Consider the following 15,104-nt stretch of genomic DNA (forward strand, 5'->3'; position numbering starts at 1 on the left):
AAAAAAATTCCTTCCAGTAGCACCTTAAAGACCAACTAAGTTAGTTCTTGGTATGAGCTTTCGTGTGCATGCACACTTCTTCAGATACACTGAAACAGAAGTTGCCAGATCCTTCTATATAGTGAGAAGGTGGGGAGGGGTATTACTCAGAAGGGTGGTGGGAATGGGTGATTGGCAGATAGATGAGATGAGCCTGTTGACGACTCTTAACAACTGCAATAGGTCTTACAGGAAAAGGCAAGGGGTGAGAAGGTGAAAAATGGCTTAGTCATGTATAATGAGATAAGGATCCAGACCAGGTCTCTCCATGGTTTTAAGTTTGGTAATGAGTTGCAATTCAGCAGCTTCTCTTTCCAGTCAATTTCTGAAATTCCTTTGTAGTAAAACAGCTACTTTGAGATCTTGTATAGAATGTCCTGGGAGATTGAAGTGTTCTCCTACTGGTTTCTCTGTTTTGTGATTCTTGATGTCAGATTTATGTCCGTTTATTCTTGATGTCAGATTTATGTCCGTTTATAGACTGAAAGTATACCAAGAAGTGGCATTCCTGTTCTGATGCGTACTGCAGCACACGCACTGCACCATCTAAAAAACAAAGTACATAGTTTTTTCTTGAGAACATTTGTGCAGTTTTTCAAGTAATCAAATAGATTAATTAAAGCTTGAATCACATACAGACTTACCTGCTATTAAAGCTCTGCGGGGCTTACATCTGAGGACACGTGTGTCCAATTGCACTGCAATATTCTGTTATTTGGGTGAAACCTCTATTTAAAACACTGTAATATTTTAGGATATAAGAAAGGAAACTAAATATCTGGTGGTGAAAGTTTATTCCAAAAACTGGGAACATACTGTCTACTGAACATGAATGAGCTGTTTCAAAAATCCAAGATCTCACTTTTAGTTATTTGTTTACATTATCAATCCTGTATACCTTCCTGCTCCAGAACTTTATTAATTCTCAGGAACCACCTCAAAAGTTTCCTTTTGTTGGCTCTCATATTCCCAAATCAGACTGATCATATTTCAGCAGTGAAGTGGCATGTCCAAAGGATGTACTCTGCTTGCGACAGCTCTCAAGAAATTCCAAGTCAAGGCTGAAGAGGTTGATTTAATTCAATCAATCCATTAGTCCTCTGATTGCAACGTATTCCATGGACTTTCAGACTTCTGCAAGCCACTACGGGACACTGTGATACCTAGACAGTGCAGAGTACTGATTTATATGATTCTGGGGCCATTCCCTGACCCTTACACTGCTCCAGATGTTTCCATTTCTTCTCTTCCTTCATGTCCATGACCATCACTGTTTGCTTCAGTAGCCTTGTGTAGAAGTCGGGGCCCTGCCAGGCCAATGATCAGCGCTCCAATTGGAGCTGTGATCAGGATTCCCAGGAAAGCCACCGTCAAGACATCCATGCCGTATTTCATCTCTGTGTCCTTTTCACCTTGACTTCGAGCTGTATCTAAGGCAACAGAACCAATTGCAGCCTGGCAGGAGACAGAACAACAAAACCATCATTGTGAAGACTCATAGAATTGTAGAGTTGGAAGGGATCGCAAGAGCCATCTAGTTGAACCCTCTGTAATGCAGGAATCTCAGCTAAAGCATTCAAGAAAACAGTTTTTTTTAAAACCCTCACCTTCCGGTTCAGAGTCTCCCAATGTTGGTGTTATAGGGACAAAAGTGTGAAAAAGAGTCTCATGCGGGGATCCAAGAGAGATCCTTTCTTGCAGTATTTTCAAAGCTTGATTACGTAACAGACCAGTCTTCAAAGGTCCCTCTCATGATCAATTGCTATGATTGATGCAGAATGCACCAACTTGCCTCCTGAGAAATTCATTATCAAAGCAATCGTTCGGGATCATCGCTGGCTTTCAAGAGCCTTAGGAGGACAATTTAAATGATCCATCTATGCTTCTAAAGTTCAGATGGATTAATCTTGACTACCTTTGGTGGCACAGGGGCCCAATCCACCTCTAGCGATGTGCCCACCTTTATTATGAAACTCGGTTGCTTTCTTTTACTCGAGGGACAAAGAAAAAAGCACCAAGAACTGGGGCAGAACGCTCATCTTATGTTCTTCATGCTGCTGACTCCTGAGCAGGTGCCAAGACACAACCAAATGGAAGCAAACCCATAGCAGAAAGGCTATGCTAAAGCTTCGACTCCCTTTGGTGGCCATGACGTGTTGTGGGTTTGTATTGCTGACCCCTCCAAAATATGACCTGTTACTAATTAGTTGCTGCCCAGGACTCGCTCTTGACAATTTATTAGATGGGCTGAAAATACCTATTTGTAGTAGTATACCATAGTGTTCCATAGCAAAAATACCTTTAAATAATACACTAACCCCCTTGTTTGTAGAAGATACAGGTCTGTTACTGCATACTGCACCTGGATGGTTGCTTTGGGGATCCATGCCAGTGAAATAAATATTTTCTCCTTGAGGTCAAAGCCGGCACAAAACATCAACAGGAATGTTGTCACAATTCGGACTATCAGTGCAACTCCCAGTGTAGCCACACAAAGCCCTGCAACAGAGAAATATGACTCATTAGCCTGGCCTTCATCTTATTAGTAAGAACAACCAAAGGCATGGGTCAATAGAGACAGGCAGATATTATTCAGATGACGCAGCAACAGCTAGAAAACCTTTGCAATTGTTTTTGCAAACACAGCCGTCAACAGCAACACTATTTTTACTAATCTGTTGGCATCCTGTCTACCTTCAAAATAAGAACTCAAGGTAGATGTGTTTGTTCATAATAGCTAATTAATAACCTAAAACACCAAGAGTCAAATGGATGCATTTTCATCACCTCTGCCAGATTTCAACTTTGTAAGAAAACAGAAAATGGAAATCTATGTGCAATGATTGAAGGCTGTAGATCGCTTCCAGATCAGACAAGACAAACACGGAAATAAGATTAAGCAGTTTTGCAATGCAGAGCAAAACAAGACTGAATATCCTGAGAAGTCTGGGCCCAAATTTATATTTTACTTAAAATAATTATTGAAACATTGGAGCAATTAACCAAATTGATTAGGGCATTATTAGTTGCTAGTAGCTGGGAAGTCAGTTAGGAACAAGTGAGTTCAACTTCAAGGCTGGCAAGTGCTGGTGTCAAATAGTGGCTTAGTCTCTAAGCTATGAATTGGGAAGTCCCCAGTTTGAATCTTGCACCTGCTATAAACTCCTTGGATGACCTGTTAGGGAGTTGGTCTCTCCCAACCTCAGTTTCCCAACTATAATATAGCAGTAACTGCCACCGACAAACTGGACTCAAGAAAGAAGATCATTACTCCACGGTCTCCACCCATATGATAGAAAAGGAACAGGTGAAGGGAGCTCGCTTCACTGCCCCTTTCCCTGCCAGAAAGAACAAAACTGCAACAAACACCCTGGAATCCCAATCCATCAACTAGGCTGGGTTGTGTGCATTTTGAGATTATGTTTGTGTGTGTGTGTGTACGCCTGCATTGAAATCAATTCTAAACCATCTTGGGCATCATTGTACCAAATGGTTGGATTTCAGATAAATAAACCAACCTACCACGCAGGGTAGATATAAAGGTTACAAGAACATAATAATGTAAAATTTTTCACATTTTCTTATGAAAAGCTTCCAAGTTTTCCTAGCTTTGGAAGAAGGACTCTGAACTGCCCTGAGACCTCCGGGTATAGGGTATATTATTATTATTATTATTATTATTATTATTATTATTATTATTCGTACCCCTCAAAAGGTGAGCTAGTTAGTTCGCAGAATGTCAGTGCTTTCTTTAGGAGACCTACCAACTGTTTCAAGTCCGAGAGATGAAATAGATATTTCAGCTCCAATTAAACCAAACAGGAAGGGTTCAAAGATTTGCCAGGCAACCGCAACAATCTTTTCAACTTTCCTCTGCAGGGGGAGAGCAAAGACAGGCAGCATTGAAAGACAGACAGCATTGCTTCCCACACCAGTATTGGCCTGGGGGGGCTGGAGACACATGTAAAATTACCCCTTCAATAATCATATCAAGCATGAATTTTAAAAGCTGTTCAAACCGTGCAAGTTTGATTCTATTTTTATTTATAAGACAGTATTAATTGACTTTCAAATATGTCCTGGAGGAACTATTCTGATAACGAGGCTACCCAGCCCCCTAAAGTGGCCTGCAAAAATGTTTACTTGCACCTGCTGAAACATTCCTGTTTAGGCAAGCCTAACCCAGATGCTTAGAAAGTTGAGGCAATCGTAAACTCTTTTTAGTATGGTTTAAAGTAGGGGTTGGCAAAGTTTTTGTGGCTTGGGCCGGTTCACGGTCCCACAGACGATGCAGTGGGCTGGAGTGCGTGTGCACGCATGGGCAAACGCTATGGCGTGCACAGCTTCCCATTGGCTGCAGGAGCTTCCTGTAGCCAATGGGAAGCCAGCCAGCGTCACAGAAGGTGATCCTCACTCTGCTCCGCACTGGTTTAGCGCGGCGCATGGGAGCCAACCGAGCAGGTGGGGGGTCCATGGGCAGGTTAAACAACCCCCATGTGCCCCTTGGGCCTTAGGTTGCCAACCCCTGGTTTAAAGTATGGTTCTAAGTTTCTCTTCGTTTTATTGTTTTAACTTTTTTTGTAAACCACTTTGAGGGTTTTGGGGTTTTTTTGCAATCGAGTGGTACATACATTTTATTAAAAAGATAAATAAATAATTTCCTGGTTTTTACTCATAAGAGGCGCTTGTCTGATGGGCAAAAAACAGGCTGGAAAACCTTTTGCAGGCAGCAAGTTCTGTTCCTCCTTTGCTTGTACTCTCACCTGTGTGGAATTCCTGGTTGCCAAGGCTGGTTTTTAAATGCAGGGCTGACTTGATAAGACAACTTAGATTATGCAAGACACACCTTTTAGAATAAATCCTTGCTGAATTGACATTTTTTGTGACGGTATTTAAGCCTATTTGTTCAACAGCTTGTTCCAACATACTATTCCCTCTATTTCCAAAGTTTAGAGGCCACTGCTTTATGTAGCCAGAAAACTGCACCAGCTGCACAAGCTGCAGCCTCAGGGCAACGCCAAGGTTTGCAAAAGTACCACCCTGAGCTGCTGCATTTCCTATTGCAACATTTTGCTGCAGCCCCTGCTTTTAATTGTCTATTTTCCTGACTTTCAGTCCCTAGGATTCACTGGCCCTGATCTTGCTCTAGACATTTGCAACAAATAGTGGGACAGAGATGCCCATTCCCATTCTCATTGAAAGATAGACCCAGTCAGTTCAATGGAATTTGTATCTGCATCAAGAGGAGAAAGCCCATCTTTGTGCACTAATCTCCTTTGCTGGCCAGGACAATTGTTTTCAGTGCCTAAGTTAATAATAACCAGCTACTGTAAGGAAATCTTAATGGCATTAGATCTATTTCACAACTCTCATATTTTGGAATCTGCATGTTTTTTGGACAGTGTGTTCACTGAACGCTCACCTTCTCATCAGACCACACCATACCAGCCAGAAATGCCAAGACAATTGTGCAGAGCCCACCGGATCCAGGGAAGCCAAAATACGTGCTGCCAAAAACAGCAAACACAGATAGACCCACCACAAAGAATGCTCTCTTGCATACAAGGGATGACTAGGATCAGGAGATAAAAATGGAAGACAGCAGAGAAAAATGTCATGCTACAGATGAGAAGAAAGCTTGAAGAGAATAAAATATTAATAGATCTGCATGAGTAAAAAGTCTATATTATTATTATTATTATTAATCACTTTTAAATATTTTCAGCTAAAGCATAGAGTTCTTTTTAACCATTCCCTGCTTCTCATGCTCCAAAACAGAGTCTCCAAAATGTTTTTCCTCTTTACCTGATCCTTGCTTGGGAAGTAGCAAAGGAAAACTCCCAAAAGGCCACCAGCTACTATACCGACAGCAACTTCCAGCACACCACGAAATATATTTTCAAGGATGGAGCCTGTTTTGGCAAAGCAGAAGAAGGTGGCTCAAATGGATTTTTGAACAATCTCCTTGCTAAACAGGGCCATCTTACCCATAGGCGCTAGGGGTGTGGGGCACCTGGGCGCCAGGCTTTCAGGGGTGCCAGGCCGAGTGTCCAGGGCCCCAGACCTGAGTCCGGGGAAGAGCCCACCCGTCGGTCGGAGCACCATGGCGGGCTCTTCTGCTGCAGGCGGCTCTGCGCTGTGAGTTTGGGGGCGACCGAGTCAGCGAGATGCTGAGGCAGCCTGCCAGCTCCGCCCTCCTGCGCGCCTGGGACTGGGCAACCTGGGGGAGGGGGCACTGGGTGGATCTTTGCATCGGCACCACATATGCTTAAGACAGCCCTGTTGCTAAGGAACTACCAGAGGAAATATCCAAAGTGGTGATTAGCTTTATACAAAAGGTAGGACTATGGAAGAAAGCCACAGGCATTCTAATATAACGCTTTATGGCAGGAGTGGGCAATCTGTTGCCCTCAGCCACATTTCATGCAGGTAGCAAGGAGGGCAAGGTGGAAAAGGAGGTGTTAATAAGAGAGAGAGGAGGGAGAGGAAAGGAGGAGAGTGGAAGAAAGAGGAAAGGCATTGTTGCATCCATTTTTTACTCCAGGCCAGCCTCAAAATTGGTTGCCCACTCCGGCCTTATGGCAACAGAATTAGCCTCCCACCAGCTTCCACCCTAAAGCACCAGGTTTCACAAGCAAAGGTGAGTGCCACTTCAGATTGCAAGCGGGGTACATTGTGGGTTTTCTTATTCTATGCAAAGCACCCATGCAATTCATCATCTGTATGTAGCAAACGATCGCATCAATAAGAAAGGCATATTCAGGTGCTCATCGATTCTATGAATTAGCCAGGATACCTGACGAGAAGGCCATCCCTAAGCAGGTATTGAAGCCCGTAATAGCCAGGATGTCATCAAAGCTCCCAGCAGCCATGAGCAAGGTGGGGACACCCTTGTCAACACCATAGCCTCCCGCTTGTAAAATCAGCATCGAGGGAACAACTACAGCAGGAGACACAGCACCTAAAACAAATCTGAACAAAAACACACTATCAACCCTTCATGCCTGTTTGTGGGCACATGTCCTCCTTATGAAATACAAAAGTGGACCTTCTGGATACAAACTTAATTTGCCCCAGGGGTTCATACTTACCCTAAAAAATATACACTTCTGGGTTTGCTGCGTTTGCCCGAAGGTAACGTAACCCGAGGTACCACTGTACTGATTTTCAGTGTGTTTTCCCACAAACTGGCTTCCATCCAAACAGAGAAGAAGAATGACCTAGCTGCGTTTCAAGCCAATAATGCGTACAAAGCCTCAGTCTAAGGCAGCTTCCTATGCTTCCTAGAACTGCTAGAAGAGAGCACGGATACAGTGGTACCTCAGGTTAAGAACTTAATTCATTTTGGAGGTCCATTCTTAACCTGAAACTGTTCTTAACCTGAGGTACCACTTTAGCTAATGGGGCCTCCTGCTGCTGGCATGCTGCCGCCACCGCCGCGCAATTTCTGTTCTCATCCTGAAGCAAAGTTCTTAACCTGAGGTACTATTTCTGGGTTAGCAGAGTCTGTAACCTGAAGCGTCTGTAACCCAAGGTACCACAGTACTATTTTACAATGCAGAAATTAAAGAAAACCAAAATATAAGTGGCAGGTGCACTTTCAATCAATGTTTTTCATGTAAGGTAGTTTTAGTTCAAGAAAAAGGAATACATCATTTCTAAGCTGGAAATGGGACGCGGGTGGCACTGTGGGTTAAACCACAGAGCCTAGGACTTGCCGACTGGAAGGTCGGCGGTTTGAATCCCCGCGACGGGGTGAGCTCCCATTGCTCAGTCCCTGCTCCTGCCAACCTAGCAGTTCAAAAGCACATCAAAGTGCAAGTAGATAAATAGGTACCGCTCCGCGGAAAGGTAAACGGCATTTCCGTGTGCTGCTCTGGTTCGCCAGATGTGGCTTAGTCATGCTGGCCACATGACCCGGAAGCTGTACGCCGGCTCCCTCGGCCAATAAAGCAAGATGAGCACCACAACCCCAGAGTTGGTCACGACTGGACCTAATGGTCAGGGGTCCCCCCCAAAAAAAGCTGGAAAAAGCTGCTCACCCTAACATAAATCCCCACCACCAAGGCAGGTGCATGAGAAAGTGAGACAAGACAGCTGCCGCACATGCTTCCACTATGCAGGGCCCCACGCTTAATCTCAAGCAGACAGCCTTCAGTTTTTTCAGAGCCTGAAAGACAAGCATATTAACACATCAGCAGCATCAGTGCAGAAGAAACCCCACTGAGTTTTGCTCTGCTCAACTTTCATAATATAGGACAGAAGAAGGGTGCTTGGAGGTAAGGGGTGTGAAGTTCATCTCTTTCTGAGATCAACAGAGGTTCTCACTACAAGAGCAAACAGGGATGGAGAGAAGAGATCAGGATATTATCAAGCGAGCATGTGGAGTTGGAATTGGTGATGGGGAAGAGTACTTCCCCCTGTGAGCTGAGCTTACAATGACCTTGTCCAGAAGCCATGCTAAACCATGGAGCCACAGTGAGCTTATGTGACACAGCCACAAGAAGTGGAGAAGTCTTCATTTCATATTAACCACTGCTTTCTGTGTCGTCCAAACCTGGAGAAACTATGACTGAAACAAGCCAACTTCAAGCCACAGTTCATGAAGCTGGTTTCTTGCACCAAACCATAGTTAAGGCTAACCATAATCCAAGATTTGAACAATAGGTTGAACTGTGGTTAATCAAAAACAGAAGTTCCCAATTTCTGCCTCACAACCACACCAGAAGAGGACACGTGAGGGATGTGTGTGAGAGTGTCTCATTCTTGCACTCAAACACAACTCATAGCTTATTAAATTCTGCCATCTGAACATGGCTTAGAAATAGATGGAAATTAGTTATAGGTTCAAAAAGGCCATGAAGTGAACAATCAGCTCTGCATGGGGGTAACAGGCTTCCCCACACAGAACAACTGTTTTCCTCATGCAAAATTTACAAGAACTTAAGCTTAAACCAAGCCTTATATGAGGAACGGTTTAGGGGATTGGATATGTTTAGCCTGGTAAAATGGAGACTGAGAAGAGATATGATAGCCATCTTCAAATATCTAAAGGGCTGTCACATGGAAGATGCAGCAAGCTTGTTTTCTCCTGCTCTCAAGGCTAAGACCTGAACCAATGGATTCAAGTTACAAGAAAGGAGATTCTAACTAAACACCAGTAAGAGATATTCAACAGTACCATTTAATGCTCTACCTTTGGGTCAAGGCCAAGGCCAGCACGAGCCAAGATAATGGAGAGGGCGATATTTTTCAGGGCAACTGCCCATTTCACTTTGATCCGGACTATGTTACTGATCAGTGGGACATTTCTGAGGAGAAATCCAACAAGCAGCATTCCTAAAAGGAACAGAGAACGGGAAAACACACTGCCTGAAAAAATTCTGAATAAGATTAGATGCCTTCGCAGGTTAAGCATTCTGTCCTCACAGAAATACAGCCTGTACCAAAAGCTCAAGAAGAAGAATATGAGCCAGTGGTTACAACACAGGGGGGTAGATTAATGCAAATTCCTGAATTTGCAGATCTAATGGAAAATCCCATTTCCATACTCCTGGCATTCAGTCAAATATGCTTCCTAGCATATAATTTTTCATATTTGTATTCCACCCTTCCTCTTAGGAACTCAGTTTAGGCATACAACAGGTTCCCCTGTATTACCGTATTTTTCGCCCTATAGGACGCACTTTTTCCCCTCCAAAAATGAAGGGGAAATCTGTGTGCGTCCTATGGGGCAAATACAGGCTTCAGGAAGCTATCAGCAAGCCTGGGGAGCCTGCGGGAGTTCCCGCAGGGCTCCCCACGCTGCGGATAGCAGCCTGCCGCCCGGCGCGCGGGGTGCCCTGAAGCAGAGCGCCCCTCGCGCCGGGCAGACATCAACAGCATGGGGAGCCCTGCAGCAGCCTATCGCCCGGTGCACGAGGCGCCCTGAAGCAGAGTGCCCCTCATGTTGGGCAGACATCGGCCAGCCCCACAAGCTCGGGGGACAGTGGGGAGGCGAAGCGCGCCATACCGCTGTTCCCCGACCTGGTTTTGGGGGGGAAATAAAGAAAAAAAATTCCCCTTTATTCCCCCCCCCAAAAAAACCTAGGTGCGTCCTATGGGACGGAGCGTCCTATGAGACGAAAAATACGGTAGTTTCACAACAATCCTATGGGACAGGTTAAGCAAAAAGACAGTGTACCTGATCTGTAAAAGTCACATTGTCAATGGAACTTAAAGTTGATATTCTGTAGATTGGGAAAGTTATCATATGTAGAACTACCAAGTCACGTACTCATAGGACCATGACCTGATAGAATCAACCTACCTTCTCAAGATGTTGCAGAGATTTTAAAAAATTAAACAACATGCTTCAATTTAACTGAAAATAGTACCTCCTCACTCCAAGAGTTTCTTCAGCACCAAGAAAATCTCTGTGAAAGATTTAAGTAGCCTAGATACCTGCACTGTTAACAGAATGGATTCACATCAAGGTTGTCAACTGATTAAAGCTGATCTTTAAGTGAGTAATCACTTGTCCTTTAGCTGATTAATAAATTCAATTTAACAGTGCAAATGGCTTCTTGAGATTCTGTCAATTATTTTTGCTTATTAATTTTTACAGAAGCACCATTTCCTTTCTTTTTAACTCCATATTAAAGAAGTTCTCCAGGAATCATTTAGCCTACCCCCCCAAGCAAAAAGCCCACCCATGCCCAAGCAATTAAAATTTGCCATCACCAAACAAAACTGTTCCTCTCTAATCAATTAAAGCTACAGTTGATTAATCTAACAATTAAACTTAACACCAACAGGTTATATAATCTGACTGCAGATAAACCTCCCTGTAATCTCTGCCCTGTCATGTCCACAAATCAAACCTATATAACAGCATGTTGATGGCAGGCTCATTGACAACTTACCAAGAAGTGGAGGGAATGGAGGTAGGCCGGGAAGTTTAATGATGCCCATAAATTTACCACCAATTACAGCAGAAAAGAAGAGGAACAAAATTCCGAAGAGGTTCCCACCAGGAAGGCACTCTTGGCCTGTAATGGACCAAGCCACAGCCCAGACCAGCACCATAGCTGCCACTGGAAGAAGAAATAAAGTTGGAGAGGCATGAATATATTTCCTAGCACTTGTGGATATGTTACTAAAATAACTTCACACATTCCTGCCTCTTCCCTTTCTTTTTACATACCATTTGTCACGATTCTGGCAATTATGCCTTGCGGAGGACAGGCACATATTCGCCTCAGTTTCCCTGATGTCTTTGACTCAACCACAGGCTCTTGTGTTTGATGCTCACAGCTGTTCAGCAGAGCAGTCGCTTCAGTTTGCGTATGACCATCAACGGCTTTGGAGTCCAAAATACTGGCTTCCTGAATTAAAACGAGGAAATGCTATCAACGATAACAACCATAATTTGTAGACTTTCACCAAAGTACCAAACTGCCAAGGCTGGAGTCCTTGGCATATTTACAAGGAAACAAGCGCTGCTGAAATTGATGGGGTTTACTTCTGAGTAAATGCATTTCGGGTGGGCTGTGCATTTCTCTGAAGAAGACTCAGAATTTTAGAGCTGAAGGGGATATTGGAGGTCATCTGGGCCAACTCCCTTTTCAATGTCAGAGGTTCTTGAGTGTCAATGGAGGGATTTTCAGCAGGAACCCATCTAGATCAGATGTGAGTTGGAAGGGACCCAAGGGTCATCTAGTACAGGCACCCCCAACTCCAGATGTTTTGGATAATAATAATAATAATAATAATAATAATAATAATAATAATAATTTTTATTTATATCCCACCCATCTGGGCCAGTGGTCAGGGTTTCCCCAGCCACATCATCCCTGACCACTGGCCCTGTTAGCTAGGGATCATGGGAGTTGTAGGCCAAAACATCTGGAAGGCCACAGGTTGGGGATGCCTGATCTAGTACAACCCTCTGCAATGCAGGAATATGCAGCTGGCCCATATGGGGATCAAACCAGCGACCTTGGCGTTATCAGCATCACGCTGTAACCAACTGAGCTAACAGCCATGGCAGATTTTTCTTCAAAAAGCACATTACTTAAACTATGGAATTCACAACTGCAGGGTGCAGTGATTGCCACCAACTTGGATGGCTTCAAAAGAGAATTAAACAAACTGATGGAAGAGAAGTCTATCAATGGCTTCTAGCCACAATATCTATGTCTTGCCTCCACTGCCAGATGTAGTAAGTCTCCAAATGCCAGTTGTTGGGAATCACAAGTGGGGAGTGTGTGGTTATATTCTGGTCCTGCTTTCAAGGTTCCCATAGACATCTGGCTGGCCACTGTGAGAACAGGATCATGGATCAGGTGGGCCATTGTCCCTATCCAGCAGGCTCTTCTTCTTACGTTCTTCTATTCAGGTCATCCATAGTTGTAAAAGATCTGAACCAGCAGTACCTGAGTTACTAGATGCATGGGAATAACATCTGAGTTTGCATTTGCAGCAGGTACTGTTTCCTCACTCTCTGCCACCAGGTCCTCTGGCATTTTGACCAACCTAAGATAATACAACAACAACAACAACAAAATGTAGAGTTACCTATCAATCAACAAATAGAACTTTCAGGTGTAATAAATCCTACCGGTTCCAGATATTTTTTATCAGCATTATGACTTTCTGTTATTCGTCTTTTTAAAAGAAAGAAAGAAAATTGCCCTTTCTTGCTTGAGCTTCATCAGTGCTTGTCTGCACTAAACCAGGATCGGTGAACCTGTGGTCTTCGATATGTTGCTAGACTATATCTCCACCATCCCTGACCATTGGTCATGCTGGCTGGCCGGGGCTGAAGGGAATTGGAGTCCAAAATCATCTAGGGGGGACAGGTTCCCCCCAATCCTGATCACAGGGAAGGTATACACCAAACTATTCCATCTGAGGCATGGAAGGATGTCACCAGTTTTGTATCCGGGAAATTTTTGAGTCACTTCATTGGAAAAACAGTGACATACAAATACAAAAGCAAGCAGCAATAAACCCAAATTAGTAAGACCTTTCAAAGTTGTGCAAGGACTACACACTCCCAGCACACGAATGCTCTTTCAGTGGGCAAAAACAAGCTTTTCTAAGCACCAAATGCAATAAAGTAATGAAGACTGAGGGGTCTCTAAATTATATTTCATATTCCCATAATTCAATGGCAGCTCCCCCACCCAGGTTAATCGTTGCTCTAAGCAGGGGGATTTTTAAAAATCAGGATCATGCCTGGAGAGGAAAGGATTAAATGCGTGCTGCAGTCCTGAATAGAATTGCCCCCTTCCCTGCATCTAGTATTAAATTTAAAAAATACTGGTGTCATTGCTAGCTGTGCAAGTCAAGTCTAGGTTGACCCTAGCAGGCCTGCTATGTGGCTTATAGCATTCAGATGCCTTGATGGTGAGCATCTGAACGCACACCATAGCCCAAACTGTCAGTTTACACAACCTTGCAGGGCTGCTGCTGCTGGATTATTTGAAATTGGGGTGATATGCAGCTATATAATGTGTTACTCAGGGTACACTCACTGAAATGAATGAGAATGACTAAGTAATGTTGATTAATTCTAATGGGTCTGAGTAAACCTTAGTTGAAAACTACCCTGGGGGAACCAATGCAGTGTTGACCAGCTACATGCATACATTCTGTACTTAACTGCCTGATGAACTGTAAGTGGCTGGGGGGTCACTCTGTTCCTTTGCTAACTGGAGAGTGTTTGCCAAAAAAGACTGATGGGAGCCAGCGCCTGCCAAGCCACAAGAACATGTGCTCATTCTCAAGAATGCCAAGCTGGTTACTGCCAACTCTCTGGGTTCTGCTTTCCGCAACTAGATAGAAACGAAAGGATTGCTTTTCCCAACAAGTCAAAGCAACAGATTCTTAGAGTTGCCAAGGAAGGATGGCACGCCTGGAGGAGCCAATCCCCTGCCTACGTAAAAAACAACCCAAAAAGATAATGTGAGGCGCATCTGAGCGCACACGCCCTTCCCCCGCGCAGGGAAATCTGGTCATCGGATGCTCCTTCCCCTTCCTCTTAGCGGAAAGAAGGGCGTCATCACGCCTAGATTGCCGCTAATGCCGTGCGTCTGATGGAAAGCTTTCTTTGCCTCGATTTCGTTACATATGTGCAGACAGTATTGTTTTGATCAAGGTTTAAATGCTTTTTAATGACCGCTTTTTCTATGTTTTAGCGGTTCTGTAAATAGAATAGAATCGAATCGTGGGAAATAAGTCGGCCGGTTCCGCGGTGCGTGCGCTTTTACGCACAGACCTGCTTCCAGTTCAGCTCCTGGGGGGGTTGAAAGAGGAGGACGCGCGGAATAATCGTGCCTACCTAGGAAAGGAAGAGCCTCAGGCCTTCTAGAGATTGCAGGAAGGCGACGAGGGTGGCTGCTGATCCGCAGGCTGCCGGCTTTCTGCCGCTGCTAGCGGTGGGGGCCGAGAAGGCGAGCTCGCCAAACCGTCCAAAACGCTGCAACAAGACGCGCGGGCAGAGCCGGCTTGGAGACGCCTATTTCGCCTGGGTTCCTTTGCCAAGCCTCCCTCCCAACGCTGGTGGCGCCCTTTTACCCAATTGGAGGGAGCGGGCTGCCAAGCTCCGCTTGCAGGGATCAGATGTAATAGCAAAGCGGCAGCGCGGCGGAAGATACCCCGCACCTTGGAAAGTGCTGGCAGATAAAAGGGAAGCGGACATCTGTTTCCAGGAAGCAACTGGCTGGCAGAGGGCAGCCCAAGGCCACGGTGCAAATGCAGCACCGTGAGTGGCAGGATCCCAGTGGCCTATTTATTCCACTTCACAATAAGGGTGCAGGCCAATTAAAGGTGGCCTTTCTCTTAAAGCTGCCATTGCGCTCTCCAGGCCTATAGCAATTCCCTGCTGTTGCAGCGAGAGAGAGAAACGCTAACAAGGCGTTTTGAAGTGGTTTTGCTATCATTCTTCTTCTTTGGCGATCACTCGTAGCCGAGTAGGATTGTCTTCCATAAACATGGTTTTACCAATGAGTCCATAAGTGACTGTGGAGGCCAATTCTGGACTCACACGTCCTCCCACAGTGGGGACATTAGTTCCCGGG

The 15,104-nt window shown here is 44.7% G+C and overlaps 1 protein-coding gene across 1 annotated transcript; it reads right to left on the reverse strand.

Annotated features, from left to right (window-relative positions):
- Nucleotides 1–814: 814 nt before the first annotated feature.
- Nucleotides 815–14,581, reverse strand: SLC9B2 (solute carrier family 9 member B2). Its single transcript, XM_083459234.1, has 12 exons — nucleotides 14,366–14,581; nucleotides 12,456–12,555; nucleotides 11,225–11,405; nucleotides 10,944–11,114; nucleotides 9,236–9,378; nucleotides 8,082–8,209; nucleotides 6,836–7,011; nucleotides 5,845–5,951; nucleotides 5,462–5,611; nucleotides 3,804–3,912; nucleotides 2,402–2,538; nucleotides 815–1,494 (listed from the first exon to the last, which is right to left on the reverse strand). The coding sequence occupies exons 2-12, from the start codon at nucleotides 12,543–12,545 to the stop codon at nucleotides 1,255–1,257; spliced, it is 1,632 nt and encodes a 543-aa protein (XP_083315360.1). The 5' UTR covers nucleotides 12,546–12,555; nucleotides 14,366–14,581; the 3' UTR covers nucleotides 815–1,254.
- Between the last annotated feature and the right edge of the window lie 523 nt (nucleotides 14,582–15,104).

The sequence above is a fragment of the Podarcis liolepis genome, assembly GCF_965112155.1.
Source record: "Podarcis liolepis genome assembly, chromosome: 9".
NCBI lineage: Eukaryota > Metazoa > Chordata > Lepidosauria > Squamata > Lacertidae > Podarcis > Podarcis liolepis.